This window comes from Melozone crissalis, unplaced genomic scaffold (assembly GCF_028551555.1).
Source record: "Melozone crissalis strain CALT ecotype California unplaced genomic scaffold, PUWL_Pcris_2 ptg000063l_1, whole genome shotgun sequence".
Classification (NCBI taxonomy): Eukaryota; Metazoa; Chordata; class Aves; order Passeriformes; family Passerellidae; genus Melozone; species Melozone crissalis.
In genome coordinates, this window is record NW_026535841.1 from 7,032,526 (window position 1) to 7,046,757 (window position 14,232).

Sequence of the window (14,232 nt, forward strand, 5' to 3'; positions counted from 1 at the left end):
AGCCCATTTTTAAGTTGGTATGTTGGAAAGTCCTACAGTCATACTAATCCTAGAGCTGGTCTTCAGTTCCAGCTGACTTAGCCCAATTTATTTCAACTGACAAGGAAGTGGTTACAAAACAGAAGTACCATTTTCCTGGAAAATGGCAAGCTACCTGGCTAATTCCTTTAGCGAGTAAGTCTGGACAGAGTGGAGATGTTCCTGAACTCATCATCTGATCAGCATTTCAAGCTGAGCTGTGAGTGCTGATCAGTACAAAGCAACACTTGGGGTATTCTGGCATCCATCAGGAAGGAAGGCTGCATCCCCTTGCCAATGCTGTCATGGTGTGGTGACCAAGGAGACAATACACTCAATTAAAATTAAACACACACAATTAAAATTGTGCCAAAGCAGAGTCTGCTGTTACTGATTCCACAACCCTGACAATCTCCACTGGTTTGCATTAAAAGCTGTTTTGCCCTGTTCAAAGTGGGACTCAGTATGAAAGGGTTCAGCTTACCAAAACCACTGCTATGCTGATGTATCTCAGCAGAGAAGACTCTCATTGCAGCACCTCCCTCCACACAGGACTGAAGCTTTCCCAGGCCCATGAATGAAAGGATGAGAACATGTGACTGCCTCCTGCAGCACGCCCTCCCCATGTGACAGCCTGTGCTGATGTGTCTGGTGAAGAGACCACAACTCCCCTAAGTTCCTTACTAGGCCTTCCCTGTTCCGGGCCTTGGCACAAATCTCCCTTTTCCTGCCTGGCATCCTCAGTTGTCAGATTAAGAAACCTGATGCTATGAGTGGCAGTGTGTTACTACCAGCCAGTCCCCACACCCAAGATAGTAAGACTAGAACCACACGGTGGATACTGCAGTTTTACATTTATAATTGAACTTTTATAATATTCAAGATTAGCACAAGATTCATAACCATAAATTATACATTGTTATCTAAGTACATAAAACGTTAATGATACATGTATTTGAAGTGGCACAAAATAATAATATATCCCTGTTGGCATTCTCAAAGGAAGAGGTGGGTGATGGACACGCTGTTGATCCACTGCAGCATAGCAGAACTGAGTCAGTGCACCCTGGTCACTCAGGTGGTGCCGACTCTGCCCACCAGACAGGGTCAGAACATGGTGTGGCAGGAAGCCAATGCCAGAATCAGTTAAAGGTGCAAATAAAAAGTCAGAGTTATGGCCCTCCCTACTGCCTCAAGATGGTAGCAGGACGTCCCCGTCCCCAACCCTGACGCTGTGCTCTTGCATCTCCAGTGCTCTGGCAGCCCATGCACACTCCCATGTTCTCTTGCCACACACAGCTGAGGTTTGTTTTAGTACCATTTAACGTCAATAAGTAACATGCTCTCTTCTTGTTAAACAAAAAGCATCTGGGAAGTGTTTGCTCTCTGGCATGAGAAGATTTATTTTCTTCAAGTCTCAGATCTACTCCAGAAAATAGAGAACAGACTCCAACAGTATTGAACCCCAACAGTATTGAACTCCAACAGCATTATTGTCCAGAAAAGGAAACTTTCCCAATATTCCTCTAAACGTTCAGAGCACAAATATTAGAAAAGCCCATTTTCTTTTGCACATAAGAATGCAAATAAAATGGGGTGGTCAGATGTACACAAGCTTTCAACAATTCACTAGTAAAGAGATGTTTCACTGAATTGTTAACAACCCTGCTACATCAGTAGCTTCAGCTAAAGCTTTAACAACTTGGTGCCAGGCAATTTCCCAGCTGCCTTCAATGGGCTTTTCCAAAGAAAGAAAATTATGCTCTCTTCCCCCCTGGCCTCAAGTAGTTATTGCTATATGAGTTAGTGAAATAGTGCCTTAACTTCAGACAAGAGTCTCACAATGTCATTAACAAAAGCTGCCTTTCAGAGGTTGAAATGTAACCGGACAATAATCAATAAATAACAGTAACAGGCATCCTGCTGAAGTCTCCTCACTGAGCTGGGCAGCAAGTGTGTTCAGCCAACAGAAGGTCATCTGTGCCTTGTACACTTCTTGGAGAAGTTAAAAAGGGACGGGAAGGAAGAGAACAGAGACAGTGAAGGTCTGTCAGAGAGCTAGTTACATATTGAAACCATAAACAGGCGGCTGGGTGAATCCTGGTGCTGTGTATCCATATGGGAAGTTTGCCTGGGGAGGTACTGCACTGGGGCCTGCTGTTAACATCAACTGCTGGCCTAGGAAAGTGTGAGACAAAAAGAAAGTTAGTTTAAGATCCCAACCTTCCCCAATGCTGGCTGTACAGTGTGATAGGACTATTAGGCTTTCGCTAAAAATCAGCCCCTGTGCAAGCACACACCAGCAAGTCACACTATTCCAACATGTGCCATGGATAAGGCACCCATGCCATCTGCTCTTGCTACCAGGAAGCTACATAAGAGCAAGGCAGGATGCAGAGGGAAGATGAATATCCACTGATCTTGAGGTCATAATAAACATGGCTTGTTTTGAAGAGACCATACTGAAAGCCAGACTAGTACTATTTAACCCATGCATGGTCAGATCTAGAGAATAAAGCAAGTCAAGCAAATAGTTAGGTCTGTTAGGTCTCACAGTCTGGAGGGTGCTGCAAAGGGTCTGAACACACCTTGACAGATTTGTTTTCATCACTAGTCCCACACATGCCTCATGCATCTGTTAAATTCAGGTTAACATTTATATCAGACAGTGAACCGGTCACATCCTTCCCTTACCAGCCACTTCTAGGTGCTTGTTAGCAGAATGCCTCTTCAGAAGGGCTTCTAAAATAGCACCACACTTGAAGACAGCCATGGTGGCTGCACATGTCTTAAAATGCGTGAGCTAAAAAGACAGTCTGCCTTTCTACTTGGAAGAGCAGAAAGCAGACACATCCCTCAGACAGGAATTAGAAGAGGAATTTTCATGCTCTGTAAGTTATTCCTGGGGTTGGCAACACCCTGGTATCACCTGTCCTATTACCATACTGAAACATGATTCCTAAAGTAGAGATCTGAGCCATGTAAGAGGAGCAATACTTTAATCTGAAGAGCAGAAGTACTGTAAGAGTGAGATGTCACTTCAACAACTTACACAGTTCATTGAGCAGAGACAACCATTTCAATTACTGTCCAGTTGAAACCAGTATTCTTGGATACAATGTAATCATGTGAGCTGCCTCCACAAAGAGAGACCAGAGTGACAACAGGTAATCAATTAAAACCTACCAAATACTATTGGAGTGGGTTCAGCTACTTGTTCCTCTTCTTTTCTTAGGCTTTCAGAAGCATCAAGTTTATCCACCTACATTGAAGTGAACAGGAGATTTATGAAGGCCTTGTCTAGGAATTGCACCATTGTGTGAAGCTTTTCATGCCTGGTACTTCAGCTATCAAGTGCTCCTTTTTAGTCCAAGTTGGAGACTACTGAAGTCTGCCTATTCCCAGCAAGCTTTGTTGTAAAACTGACTTCCCAATTCTTTTGGGTGTACTGCAATAAGCAGCAGCTCTCAAATGCAGATGAGGAACTCATTACCTTCAAAGGAAGCATTTTCTGGGGTCTTATTCTAGTCACTGCTAACTATGATCCAGAACTCAAACCCAACAGAGCATCCATCATCTCAAATAGGCCTAATCTACATTTACCTATTAACCTGCAATTCCTCTCCCCTTCAGTGACAACTCACAGATATTTGCAAATATTCCAGGCCCATGAAGTTTGATCTAATCTAGGACTACAGTCTAACCTGGCTGCACGGTACTGGTTTAATGATATTCACAAGAGACTTATTCTACGGCAAACTCTAGAACCATCATGGAAAGTGGCCTAGTAGTATCAGCTTTATACAGATCTTAGTGCTGTGCCACATAAAGCTCTGTTCATGCTAAACAAATTTGTGGAAGCACTACAGTAATGCAGGAGAGCCCTAAACACAACTTTAGATTGTGGGTGTGGAGGGCAATCTGAATAGCAACAGTACTTTCCTTCTCAGGTTTAACAAGTTGTATCTTCCAGAAGAGAACCACTGAGACTGAAGACTACAAGGCATAAAAGTCACACAACTTCACATCCTGGTACAGGCAGTACTAACATTGTGGGCAAACCTACATTTAGCCCCATTCTGTATTTCAGCTGTTCCTCATCCTCCTTTCCCACTGCAAGGATCACGTCTGGTCTGAGAACTGCTTCAAGAGGGATATCTGTTAAACTTTAGAGATGTTATCCAGATATGGTGTTTAACAGTTTCCTCAACATTTTGAAGTTTGCAACTCAAATTGACAACCTGAGTGGCAGCAGGTCTTTTACTGGTTCATTTATAGCTGTCAGCCTAAGAGCTCTCCAGCATAGCACCAAATATTGCTGTTAAAATTGCTATCCAAATTACTAAGGATCAAAGCAGCTGACAGGTACCCATTTCCAGCTACCTGTCCTGCTCTATTTATCCCCAGCCTCAGCTCTCTTGGGTTTGCCTTTCCCTGGGGCTGTCCTACAGTGGCTCTGGCCAGCAGCACAGTCCTGCCCTCAGCTGGGCAAACAGCAGGAATGCCGAGAGCAGCCATCCCCAACAAGGGCTGAGCAGCCCTAGGAAAGCCAGATCACATTGGCTCTGCTGCCTAGAACTGGTTCAAAAGGTTTCCACGTGTCATTATTCTCCACGTGCCTGACTCCTGGGACAGGCTATTCTGTGCTTTAACATTTTTTTATGCAGAAAAGACAGGTAAGTTCTGGAATATGTACACACTCCACCAAAACTAGTCTGTTCTTTTGTGCTTTTGAAGTTAGTTACATGACAATTTTAGACATATCACATTTATAAAGCCCATTCTCCAATTTCATGTTTTGCAGTTAATTCAACAGACTAAATTAGTTTCACTGTAAACCACTTTCACCATGCAGATTTTCCTTCTGGCAAGTTATCCCATATTTAGTACACATGATTACTTGTAAATCCAACCAGCAGTTTAAGATTAATGATTTTAGACCTAAACCTCACATGGAGGAGTTCAGGTAAACTTGTGTGGCAAGTTTCTCCAGAGTGAAACAGGAGTAGGAGATGCTTAAGATCTGTGCAAGTACTTTCATCATACCAACAGGCAAGAAGTTTAGAGAAGTTTCATGGCACTATAGAAACTCACCATCATGCCTGAATTATTGCACACTTTGGTAATTTACAGTGTAAAAAGCAATTTGCCCTCGGAACACATCCTGTTACGTGGCAATTGCTTTTCTTTGTTTATGAACAGCATCCTCCCTGCCACAAAATATGTAATACAGTGAAAAGTAGCCCAAAGTAAAGCCCTCCTCGAGCACTTGTTTTTGTGTCCCATGAAGAGGAGAAGAGTCTGGTTGGATTTTCAAGTTGCTTGTGAATAGTTATCCTTTTAGCATTAGAAAGTGAACAGGAAATGAGTTAGAGCTAAATTACACTGCTCTTCTGGCAGAAGCTACAGCTAGATTCCTGTAAAAGAAACCTAGGATATTGAGGGACACAAATAAACACAAAGAGTTTGAAATCAGAGTGTCACCTTATAGAATAGTCCATCAACCTGCAAGAAAATTCAAAGGGGAATACTTAACATGACTTATTAGCAGCAACCTGAAGCACTCACTACTACATTCCTCATTTTAATGAAGTTCTTTACTGTGATGCCCCATGCAATCCTACAGCCTTCCAAGGTAGGATCTTAGCTTAGTATCTTAGAGCTGTTTGAGACAAGCATTTCAGGACCACACATGATCAGAACCTCTTTTCCCTCAGTTGAGAACCAGCTCTTAGTATCAGTATTGTGCAACCAGACTATGAAACTAAAGTTCTGGTTTCCATTTAAAAAACCAATCACCTTCAGCAGTCTACTCCTATGGCTGATATAGGAAAAATCTGCACTCAAAAGCCCCATGCTCTTTTTACTCTAGGAAATATGGGGACTTTACTTTCATAGCTACACAAAGATAAAAGTGATATATGTGTTGTCCTCACCAAGTTTTCAGTTCATCAGCTATGGAGCTGCTGTGAGAAACACAGTTGCTTATGTCTACTGCTAAAAGCAGAAGTTTAACTAGACCTCTTCAAGTGCCAAGGCATCTATTCATTAACTCTGCTAGCTAGCCTGGAGTGACGAAACCTACAGAACTTCAAGAAGACTTCCTCCATGAGGAACGGTAATATTCCAAATATATGCAAAGAGCTCTGGTTTGCATAATGCTAATCATACAGCAGACTAAAGTCTTAGCTTTTTAGCCTATGCAATACTCACTTTGGTAAGGTACTCTCTCATCACTTGGATGAAATAAGGCATTGCAAAGTCCATGATGTTATGTCTCCATGCCAACTCAAGGACTACATCTGGGTGCAGCAAGTCATAGCATGTGAAAAGGCAGGCTGCAAAGCACTCCTGCTTGCCTTCTTCCAAGAACCACTGGAGCAGCTTCTCAGCCAGCTCTGCATCTTTGGACTCTGCAGCATACTGCATAGCATCCTACAGAAAAGAACAGTTAAACTTGACCCTTGCCCATCAACATCTTGCCCTACATCTTAAATCCATGTTATTGTGAGCCAGATAAGCTGAGTACTTGGCATACCATGAAGTTAGTCTTTAACAACACCAGGCGTGTTCTGTAGGAGGCCAGATACACACACAACAACTCTGAGGTAAGCCAAATATTTTATTAACATCATCCAACAAGCTTCCTACAGACTACATACAAATTAGCCTGTGAGAACTCACCACAGGTTTGAAGAGCATACCACTATAATTGCATTTCATCTGTACCCTTACAAGAGCCTGGGACTTGAGGCCTATGGAGAATGTTCCATACTGATACAGGTAACTGTAGAGATGCTAATGACTGAAGAGACACATCCCCAGATACAGGACAACATTATGAAATTAGATTTAAGACATGCATTTGAAACTCCAACCACTTCTGCTTTAAGAGTCTTTCCTTCAAGTGAAGGACTACTGATTAAAACTCCAGATTTGAAACTACCATTCAGTACCCAGGAGCTTTATGCAGTGTCATTAACTCACCTTATACAGACGGTCTTTCTTGCACAGCTCCACGCTCTGTTTCCAGCGGTTGTTACCCTTGTACAAGTACGCTGCAATACGCCTAAATTCAATTAGTTCATGCTTTTCCAGACGCTGAGCCAATGTTATGTTATCAAAGTTGTCATAGGCATCAATGGAAGCTCTCAAACCCTGTTTGAGAGAGAGTTGTTACACGTGCTTCCAGATGGCAGTAGGTGAAACTAGAGTAAAGAAGCATCTATTCCTAGTGTACAAGTGCTTCAGTTCTGCCAGCTGGATGTTGATATCATGGCTACTACTGAGTTACCTGAGCATTTCATGCACCTCTCCAAAGGATACTTTCTAACAAAGCAAGATGCTAACTTGGTCATACCCACTCCAGACTAGAAGAGCTCGTTACCATAAAAAGACAAAGCATGTCTTCAAATAGCAGCCAAAGGGGCCAGAAGCAAATTTATTTACTGAAGTGCTGTCCCACTGAGAACATACCTGATATTGACCTTTGAGAGGTCTGCTCTGAGAAAAACACCTGTGGCACCTGCTTTTTTGCAAATCATTGACATCTCAAGACTCCTGCCTGCTAAGGACCTGACTGCATGCCCTCTCTTTGCTGCACTGGAGAAGTGTTATCTTCTACTCAAGGACATTACTGTGTCAGCAGCTTTTTTGCCAGAGAACCATCCCTCAGGCTTAGCAATCTGCTTTCAGAGGCTCACCTGGAAATCTTCCTCTTCTGTTAAAAGGTTGTTTAGAGCTTCGTTAACTCCTTTGTTGTTGTGGTTCTGGACTGAACGCAGGTAAGGCTTTACTAGAAATAGCTGATTAACCTGGAAAGAAGTTGTTTCCAATGAAATATTATGTATAGCAATCCTGACACTGCATTCTCCTGAAACAGGTTTCCATTTTTTATTACAAGAGTTTGTGCTTATTGTTAAAACTCTTCAGACAAGGTATCCTGTATTGCCAGGAGTAAAGTAAAACAGTCTCCAAGGCCAGTTATGCAACTCTTCTGCATTTCCCCTATCAAGCCAGGACTGGGCTGCTTCTCAGTCCTTCATACTGGTGGCAAAGCTACTCAACAGATGTAAACTCTTTTCCAGCCAGAGCCTGGAGTATCTTAACTTGAGCAAGAGGAGTTTTTGTTGACCTACACTCTCCCAAACTCACCTTTGAGAAAAAATTGACTGTCCTGGTGTGATCCAGTCGTGGAGATAATACAAGCAGGAGATCATTGATCAGCAGAGGTTTGTAGTCTAAGTAGAACTGCAAGGCTTTGTAGTACAGCTCCACATTGGCCACCTGCATGATCAGATACTAGTTAGTACTTTAAACAGAAGTAAGCCTAAGGTGCTTAGTTCAGACCACTAACTCAGTACAAAGTTTGTCTGACTCCTACTAAACAACAGCTTAAGTTTCCTTACAGAGGTAGGAAGTTTTAAAATGATGCAGAATTCTTGGTCAATCTTATGATTGCTTCTTGTGCCATCTGCTTCCAGACAGTGAAATCACAGGCTACCAGGGGCATTATAAACCAATTCTAATCCATCCACTGAAGAGGTCCTGGCACAGGCAGCCATTATAGTTAATATGACCATTTGTCTGCAGTCAGTGAAGACTGTAGCCTTAAAAAGTCCTTAAACTGTTTCCCTGAAACCCCCAAGAACAGTAGAAGTGTACTCAGTCTTATATTTTGTTTAAACTACTTCTCAATTCACTATTCTCTGCTGTACTCATGGGACTGCCCACTGCACCTCTCAGACCAAAACAGCTGGAAACATTTGCAGAAGTCTTCCAAGAACAGCAACACTCTCACTATAAACCAGCAGTCAGCTCAAAGGTATTAAGAAGGTTAGGCCTCTTGTTTGTGACCTATGATCCTGCGCAGCCTCTGAAAACATTCTGTGCTAGGTGCTGCCACTCAACAGAATGTGCTGCACAGCATAAAAGAAATAGTGTAAGATCAGATTAATTCTTTGTGCTAAACTGATTGGAAGTTGTTTTAAGTACAGCAGAAAAACTGAGTAGTAACTTAACCAAACTGTTTTCTAAACAGCAATTCTCTTGTGCGTTTTTGCCTCTGTCCTGAAAGAAGCCTTCAGCACTTTGCCTCAGTTACCAAGTTACTTACCTTGGCAATTATGTCTTTAAACTGGCCTTCTTTCCAGGCATCAGTGGGATGATTCATCATAGTAATTATTGCATTGTCATACTCCTCATACTTGTCATACAGGAATACAAGTTCTGCCCAGAGATGAGCCTGTTCTGCAGCTCTGAGAACCTAATAAGAAAAACAAAAAAATGCACCAGGTTTGATTCACTGGCAGCTTCCCACCTTCATTTGCAGCTACCTTACTGCATACCTTTGGAATATTAACTCTAGACCAGAAAAGCTCCAGATGTTCCCTCATTTTCTGAGGCTTGAATTTGGAGTATAAGATGGCAAGCTCAGTAAACATCCCCATGTGAGCACGCTCTAGGCCCAGAGCAGCTTCCAAAAGGGCAATGAGGTCTTCAAAGTAGCCACGATCCTGGATGTTAGGAAAATAAGGATTAATAAAGCTTGCTAAAATGCATATTTACCTAAATACAACATGCTTTCACTTTCTCTCCATTGAAAGTGCTTAGATTTTTTACTCCAGTGAGGTGAGAGAATTATAAAAGAAGGCACAATGGGAACTATTACTTCTCCATTTACTACAGAAAAAAATGCACATTGCCACTAAGAAATGAAGATAGAGGAAAACTGAATTTAAATATTAGCTCCTAGAGTATCTTTTTTTCCTGTGACCACTTTATTAGCAGATACAAGTATGCTGTACAAGTCTTCTAGAACATTAACAGTTACCTGATAGTAACTGATCAGCTCCTCAAGTTCATCAGCATGGATGACTATGTGTAAGCCACAGATCTGTGCCAAGCGAAATTCTTTTCCATCCACACATGCAAAGCAGACCTGTCATGACAGTCAGCAAATAGTTAACAGGACAAAACTTTACCAAATCTGAGGTTTACTAAGAGCTCCAAATAGGTATTTCCATAATACTTGTTCTAGAATGAAAATCTATTAAAACCCACAAGTTTTAAAGTTACCTCTTTCCAAGTCCTTGTGCTATTGGCTTTGCGGCCACTGTCCACTGCTGCCTGATACTCCCCAAGGTGCACCAGGGTAGATGCCAGGCGAGCAAAGTTGGACACGTTGTTATAGAGAAGCTTTGCTGCTTCATACATCCCCTCTTCATAACAGCGATCACCGACCTGAATGAGGAGTGCAAGGTAAACAAAGGTAGCAGTAAGAATGAGGGGTCAGCAAAGCAGAAAGTCACACCTGGAAACTGTGGATCAAGACATACCTGTTGTATATGGGCATTATTAGGGCCGCTAATAAACTCCTCCAGTTCTGACAGACGATTAGTTTTTGCCAAAGCAAAAATAAGTTCTGTCTCTACATAAGATTCTCTGGCCTTCTTCCTGGCCATCTGTAAGAACTTGACTAGGTCCTCCCAATTATCTGGAAGAGAGCAGAGATATGTAAGATCCTATATTTAGTCATTCTGTATTGTTTACCTTGCCCACCTTACGGACAGTTTTCACAAGCAGGCTCAAATCTCTCCTCTACCATGATAATAAGCCATTTGTACTTGAGTTATGGAATTCCCTGTCAACATCAAGTCACCTTCAGGTAAGACTGGACTTCTTGCTACCAACTGGCAATCTATTCTGCAATCCAACTGGCAAGCAATTCTGCCACATACAAATAAATACATTATACTTAGTGATACTTTAGATAACAGTCCAAATTATCTCTACTGAGAGGTCTATGTTTGGTGTAGCAAGACAGACAATCTTGGTGACAGGAATCTCACTTAATATTGACTCATCCATTCCATGTACTGACTGTTCTCATTTTCTCTGAAACAGAATTCTTAACTCTCAATAGCTCCTGATGTAAATGCAATAACCTAGCTCACATCCAAACAATCTGAAGTTGAAGATGCTTTGCCTTACCATTTCTATTAGCTGCCTGAACAACTTCCATGTAGGCAGATGGATCATCTGCCTTTATATAGGAGTCAATGGCTTCCTTCACCAAGTCCTTCTGGAGCTGTGCTCTGGCCAGCTGGCTCCATACTGCTGGTTCATTACATCTCTCTGCAAATTCATAAGCACGGTCTAAGTTGCCAATGTGCTCAATCAGCACCTGTTTGAAATTGAAGTTCCAAGTTAAAAATCTAAGTTTTGTAACACTGTCCCTTCTAACAGAACTCTTTCTTGAAGTGTATACACTGCTTACTCTGTGTAAGCAATATGAAGCTAACTGCTCTTAGAACAGCCATTTCTGTCCAGGGAAGCATTCTACACCACCATGCAGGAACCACACCTCACCTGAATTGCTGAAGTATTGACATCAAATTTTCTGAATATAGCAAAGGCCTCCTCATACAGCTCATTACTGATGGCAATGTTGGCAATATCTGGGGCATCATAGTTATCCAGCCGATTGATGTACTCCATCACTCGGGTGCGGTCGGCCTTAATGGCAGTCAGGATCAGCAGGTTCTGCAGATTCCTTTGGTTAACAGAAGGCATAGGCTATAAGCAGTGCACAGCAACACCTGCTTAAGTGACATGGATTGTACACATGAAAAAATAAACCCACTTACTGTCACTAGAAACAACATTTCATCACCAGATTGAGAACCACTGACATTTAGCTTCAAAGAGAATTTGCTTACCAGTATTAGTGTTCTCTGGCCTCAACACATCACTGCAAATTGCACAGTGTGAACTAGCTCTGTTCTTCAAGTACAAAGCACTTCAAATTCTAGCTTTTCACCTTATTATAAACACTGAAGAGTGTTTAGGTCTTGCAACCAAGAGGCCCATGATAATCTGGATCATTCACAACCTAAACAAAGGTACTGAATAGGCTAAACTTGAGGACAAAGCTCTCCTCTTACCTGTGTTCACTGAATACAGAATTATCCAAGACAATTTTTTCCAATAACTCAATCAGTTCATTTGGCAGATCAGCAGTCATGAAAGCTTTCACAGTTACAGAAACTTCCTCTGGATCCTGTGTCTCTGATAAAGCTGTCTGGACAACCTAGATTCAAAGGCAGGAAACAATATATTAAGTGTTTTCCCCAAATTAAGTATTTGTCCATTTGTCAAGTTATTTGTCCAGTGAACTACAAGCTCCAGAATCTTGAGAGTATTTTGATAAATACAGCAAGAAACTGCTACTAGCTGTATTTTATACAGAAGTAAAACCACATCTTACATCTATATGGGCAACAAATTCCCTAGAAGAATGTCATTCTCCAGGACAGAAAAATTATCTTACTGGTAGCTAGATCTTCTGACCATGAAGGTCAGAATTAATACCTGCCACTCCAACTCTTACAAACTTTTATATGGTGAGATGGGGCTTTAAGGGACCTTGTGGGGGAAGAATGATACTTTAATGCTCCATAATGTTTCTGAGACATCCTGAGGTCTTCAGGATGGAAGCTGAGCCTTTTTGCTGTACCTGGTCAATAAGCTGCCGCCTGAATGGGTTGTTTTCTTCCAGTACATTTGCCCAGAGCTCAGGGTCCTTCCTGCGCACCAGGTAGCGAGCCTCGCTCTTAAACAGGGAGTTCTCGTTGCACACCTGAAGGAGAAGTTACAATTATTGGCATTACTGTTAAGGGTCAGTACCACAAGACAAGTTTAGCTAGCTATGAACCAGACAGTCTAGAAGACTGACTAGAACTAATTTTTGACCAATGCTAAATGCCACAGACAAGTTCTTACCCAACCTCTGAGCTGGAAGGCTCATGGAGAAGGTCTCCAGCAGAATTTCTAGAGCTTCTCTTGGTTTTGCCCAACACAAACACTCTGACTGTGGCTTCACAGTAACTATTTGCTTCTGGTTGAAGTGAAGACCTGCAGAAGCCTGAAGAACTTAAGTTTTAAATCTAGAAAGGGGAGCCACTTGCCTGGGCAGTGCTAAGTAGTGAAATGAGGAATGGTGCAGTTGTTTAAAGCTAGAAGTAGGTTATGTATTTGGTGTCATTAGCTTTATGTGCTTACGAGTGTTCAGAATAGCAAGTGGCTTGGATTCTCTTGTTAAGGTGTTAAGGGTACAGAATAAATGTGAAATTCCTTATAGAAGTGCACCATGGGAGAGTTACAAGTTGTGATCCTATTCGTACCACTAGCTTCAACTTCCAGCTAGAAGAGTAGAAAGTTGAAAGCCTAAGTCATCTTACAGCAACAGCTCACATGGCTAGTATCCAAATAAGCCCGTGGAATTTCAATTACTGTGCTGTAAGCAAATCAGCACTAACACAATTTTGCTTTATGCTTTTCATTTATCAGTTGCAGGAGTTGACCCTTCTTCCAGGAGACAACAACGTCTCAAGAATAATTCTTACAGGAAGAAGATCTTTATTCCACAACCAGAAACACCTTCTCAGAACATCAGTTCAGGAAAGAAACTGGTACAGACAGGTTTTAATGGCTAACTCAAAATGGTAAAGTTTATCCTAGCAGCCTTCTAGCAAACAATTCAAAGCCACCTTCATATCCTGAAATAAAGGAGACAAATGTAGCCAGCCCTTTTTTAACAGCTACAGTGGAACTATTACTTAAAAATTAAACACTTCAGGCTGGAAAGTCATTCACTTTAATCCAGTAGCAAGCCTGGATTATACTACCATTCTAATGCTCATAGCTGACATTCTCTGCATATACCAATATGGAAGTGCAGGTAGGAGGAGAATGTTTTTCTCAGCAACCACAAGCACTACTGGCTTCATCTGACATTAAGCTCTGGTGTTCACATTGAGACCAGAAAGTATCTGAGAACCCTGAGAATTTCACCTGCCCTTGAAATTCTGACGGATGTTCTAAGAACAACAAGCTTAAAGATAGGAGAGGAATGCTATTGGAGTAAGTCCTTGTAGTTAAAGTGTCAACACTTATTTTCCTCATTTCTGGTTAAGTATTGGAGCAAGTCTACGGGTCAATCACAACAAAGGAAAATTACAAAGCCTGTTTTAGTTTCAGGGAAACTTTTCTTTCATGGTAGGGTCAGGATAGATGACAGCCTGCTCCTCCTGCTGAGCCTTCAAGGCTCAAGAAAACCAAATTAACAAAGCTTTAATGGTAGGCCTAGTCATTACCTGGGCCTAATAAACAAATGAATTTCAAGCAGAATCAGTGGATGAAAGACATGGATTG

The 14,232-nt window shown here is 41.8% G+C and overlaps 1 protein-coding gene across 3 annotated transcripts in view; it reads right to left on the reverse strand.

Annotated features, from left to right (window-relative positions):
* Positions 1-853: 853 nt before the first annotated feature.
* CLTCL1 (clathrin heavy chain like 1) overlaps positions 854-14,232 on the reverse strand; it is a 34,605-nt gene continuing 21,226 nt past the window's right edge. For 2 of the 3 annotated variants that reach the window (XM_054289120.1, XM_054289122.1), the window contains 15 exons: positions 12,536-12,658; positions 11,964-12,109; positions 11,389-11,572; positions 11,011-11,203; positions 10,356-10,513; positions 10,096-10,260; positions 9,851-9,958; positions 9,366-9,533; positions 9,134-9,283; positions 8,173-8,304; positions 7,722-7,832; positions 7,006-7,176; positions 6,232-6,453; positions 3,205-3,280; positions 854-2,196 (listed from right to left, as the gene is read on the reverse strand). In XM_054289120.1, coding sequence (XP_054145095.1) covers positions 2,081-2,196; positions 3,205-3,280; positions 6,232-6,453; positions 7,006-7,176; positions 7,722-7,832; positions 8,173-8,304; positions 9,134-9,283; positions 9,366-9,533; positions 9,851-9,958; positions 10,096-10,260; positions 10,356-10,513; positions 11,011-11,203; positions 11,389-11,572; positions 11,964-12,109; positions 12,536-12,658 — 2,223 coding nt within the window. In that variant the 3' untranslated portion in view covers positions 854-2,080. Of the gene's footprint in view, positions 2,197-2,712; positions 2,797-3,204; positions 3,281-6,231; positions 6,454-7,005; positions 7,177-7,721; positions 7,833-8,172; positions 8,305-9,133; positions 9,284-9,365; positions 9,534-9,850; positions 9,959-10,095; positions 10,261-10,355; positions 10,514-11,010; positions 11,204-11,388; positions 11,573-11,963; positions 12,110-12,535; positions 12,659-14,232 lie in introns of all 3 variants that reach the window. The other variant, XM_054289123.1, reaches the window with a different exon arrangement.